Source organism: Nanorana parkeri, unplaced genomic scaffold (genome assembly GCF_000935625.1).
Source record: "Nanorana parkeri isolate BGI_ZX_2015 unplaced genomic scaffold, ASM93562v1 scaffold289, whole genome shotgun sequence".
NCBI classification, from domain to species: Eukaryota; Metazoa; Chordata; class Amphibia; order Anura; family Dicroglossidae; genus Nanorana; species Nanorana parkeri.
This window is the reverse complement of record NW_017306557.1, coordinates 771,596-774,509: the sequence shown is the minus strand read 5'-3', so window position 1 is coordinate 774,509 and position 2,914 is coordinate 771,596. Positions and strand designations below refer to the sequence as shown.

The following is a 2,914-nucleotide window of genomic DNA, read 5'->3' as shown; positions in this document are numbered from 1 at the left end:
GTTTATAAATAAAAACATGAAACACATGAGGTTTAAAATAGCACACTCTGGCTTTTTTTTTTATTATTTAGTCACAGTAGACCAGTACAACAGTGATTGAACCCAATACAGTAGAGTCCACCTTCCGGGTGGTGCCTCTTCCATGCACATAAGGGAATATGTACAAACATTCTTCTTAAATTAGTCTACTTGTTAAATAAAGTTCTAGTGCAGGAGACCATCCAATATATTAGAAGTTAAGGACTCTGTTTAAAAAAAAGGTCATACTTCAGATTCAGGTAGGGAACGCGTGGAGTCTTGTACCAACTTAGGTGCACTTGGGCAAAGCTGGTAAAGGTGATTTGTCAACGCTTGGCAATATATATGTAACTCCAATAAAGGATAGTTAACAAATTAAGAATCACAACCCAAAACAACAACAACAAAAGAAGGATTAGCAAAATAAAAGACATTGTTATTGCTGAATGCAGATTTCCACACGTGAAAGGCTAAGACATCATTGTTTTAATAGGAAAAGAAATGTCAAAACATGAAGCTATTGGTTAAACTGGGTCACTGTCATGACATCAACTGAGATTATTACATTACAAAAGCAAGTTAAATATTGAACCAGGGCCTGTGTTCATCCTGATACAGAAAGGTACATTGTTCAAGAAAGGTCACTAGAGGAAAAAGAAAATGATATTTAGGGATCTTTTTAAAGAGAAATAGTTTGTAATGGTACCATCAGATCACCCAGGTTGGCATTACAATGTAAATATCAGTGATAGAAGCCCAGCACAGCTGGACTGTCCCACCCCCCGCCCCCCTTCAGATCACCCCCTGCATAAAAACTAACGAGTTTCTAATAAAAAAGATCCTAAAAGGCTCCGATCTCCGTCCCCCAGGGTCTGTACGGTTTGCCCGTGGGCGCCGGTGCCGTCGGGCTCAGTGCATTGGGGGAGAGCAAGTGGAAAGATCCAAAGGAAAACGGGAACGCAGAGAGGGATGCCACCGAGGACAACAGCGGAGGAGAGAGTTTTGAAGGAGTGACGACTGGCAGCACTGACGTGAGGCTCCCATTGGAGGAGATGCGCAGCACCGGCGATTCAGCATGTGGTGACCCAGGAAGTCTGCTCTGGTGGTGGGACTCTGTGGAAGACGTTGTGCTGCTGCCGTTTGTATGAGCAGTCTGTGCCAGGAGCAAAGGGTGAGAGAGGTGAGGGTGATGAGTGAAGGCGCCCCCCCAGGGAATGTGTCCGAGGCTGGAGTGGGCACTGCTGGCAGCTTCCCTTTGAGTGGCGTAGTTGTTCAGATGAGATACCAGTCGCACTCGGAGAGGATCGGCCGTGTCCATACCTTCAATAATACTCAGATACCGGGCGACTTCTGCAAGGCACTCTCTGAAACCCAAGCTGCGATAGTCCATGGCAAGAGCGTGGGCATCAAAATATCCTACAACAAACATAAATCACAACGTAAGTCACCACTCTGAGTAATCTACATTAAATGGAATATCTTAACATTGGCATAGTGAAGTAACAAAGAAGTCTAGACAAAGACCTTCTAATCTGTTTTCTAATGGAAATATTACATTACAGAGTAGCTGAAGGCATCTGTAAGATAGTCTTCTCCGCTATCTTTTCCACTCACAAGTCTAATGCTGATCACACAACTAGGAATGTTTACTAAATTTAAAAAAAAGGTTATTATGAAAACCTAAAGAAATTACAACACAATCGCTGGAATCTTCTGTTGATTGCTGTTTCTTGATACTTTGGATAAAGGCAACTGTTCCCAGGCAGAACATCTGACTTGGGACTATTAAGATCTTCTCCACATTAGCTTCCCAACCGAAGTCCCACCTTAGCTGCCCAACAGACGTTCCACCTTAGCTGTCCAACAGATGTCCCACCTTAGCTGCCCAACAGAAGTCCCACCTTAGCTGCCCAACAGAAGTCCCACCTTAGCTGCCCAACAGAAGTCCCACCTTAGCTGCCCAACAGAAGTCCCACCTTAGCTGCCCAACAGAAGCTCCAGGACCTACACACTCATCACTATTTTATCTGGGATTTAAAAGTTGGGGGTGTTTCGTAGGTTCATAATATGTCCATAGGCCTGGATGATGATTATTGAACCAGACTGGGTGTGACAACTTGCTCAGAACTGTTGTCACTAAGCTAAGCTTACCATACCACCTATACCAACTCAGTAAACATGCTTGTCTATTTGTGTACTGGCAGCCTGGTTTACAGCTCTGCAATAAAAATACAATAATCGTCCCTTGCGTCACATTGCGGCCGTCTATGTGCTATAGAGAAGTATGGCCGGCAGTGATCACAGCCGTCTTCTGTAGGAAGTGGAGATTTACCTTTGCCCCCAGCAGTGTGCAGCATCTTAAGGTGATCCACCGTCATCTGCAGGATCTCAGCTTTTTCCAGCTTTGCAGAACCCTGAGAAAGCCAAAAAAAACACCATCTTTGGATTAATTTTAATGCTTCTTCAAAAAGGGACGTTTATTTTTTTATTTCAGGCTAAAGATTCATCACATCAGTCCCCCAAGGAGCTTACAATCTAAGGTCCCCATTTCACATACACAGAACCAATTTAGACAGGAGCCAATAAAGCTACCAGCATGTCTTTGGAGTGTGGGAGGAAATCTGCACAAGGAAAGGGGTCAGTAGTCCCTGCTGATCTATGTGAGTATATCTAGAGGGGTGACATTCTAATGCAAACTCCATGCACAGAGTGTCCTGGTTGGGATTTGAACTAAGGACCCCAGTGCTGCAAGGCAGATGTGCTAACCGCCAAGCCACCGTGCTGCCCAATGAGTAAAAAGTCTACTTTTTTTGTTTCATGTAACACAAAAGTTCCCCAAAGCGGGTAAAGTCCTAATTAATATATATAAAATAATAATATAAATAATACACATAAA

At 43.6% G+C, this 2,914-nt stretch overlaps 1 protein-coding gene across 3 annotated transcripts in view; it reads right to left on the bottom strand.

Annotated features, from left to right (window-relative positions):
- Positions 1–517: 517 nt before the first annotated feature.
- Positions 518–2,914, bottom strand: part of HEY1 (hes related family bHLH transcription factor with YRPW motif 1) — a 4,373-nt gene continuing 1,976 nt past the window's right edge. For 2 of the 3 annotated variants that reach the window (XM_018557546.1, XM_018557548.1), the window contains exons 4-5: positions 2,351–2,432; positions 518–1,434 (exon numbers count right to left, since the gene is read on the bottom strand). In XM_018557546.1, coding sequence (XP_018413048.1) covers positions 860–1,434; positions 2,351–2,432 — 657 coding nt within the window. In that variant the 3' untranslated portion in view covers positions 518–859. Of the gene's footprint in view, positions 1,435–2,350; positions 2,443–2,914 lie in introns of all 3 variants that reach the window. The other variant, XM_018557547.1, reaches the window with a different exon arrangement.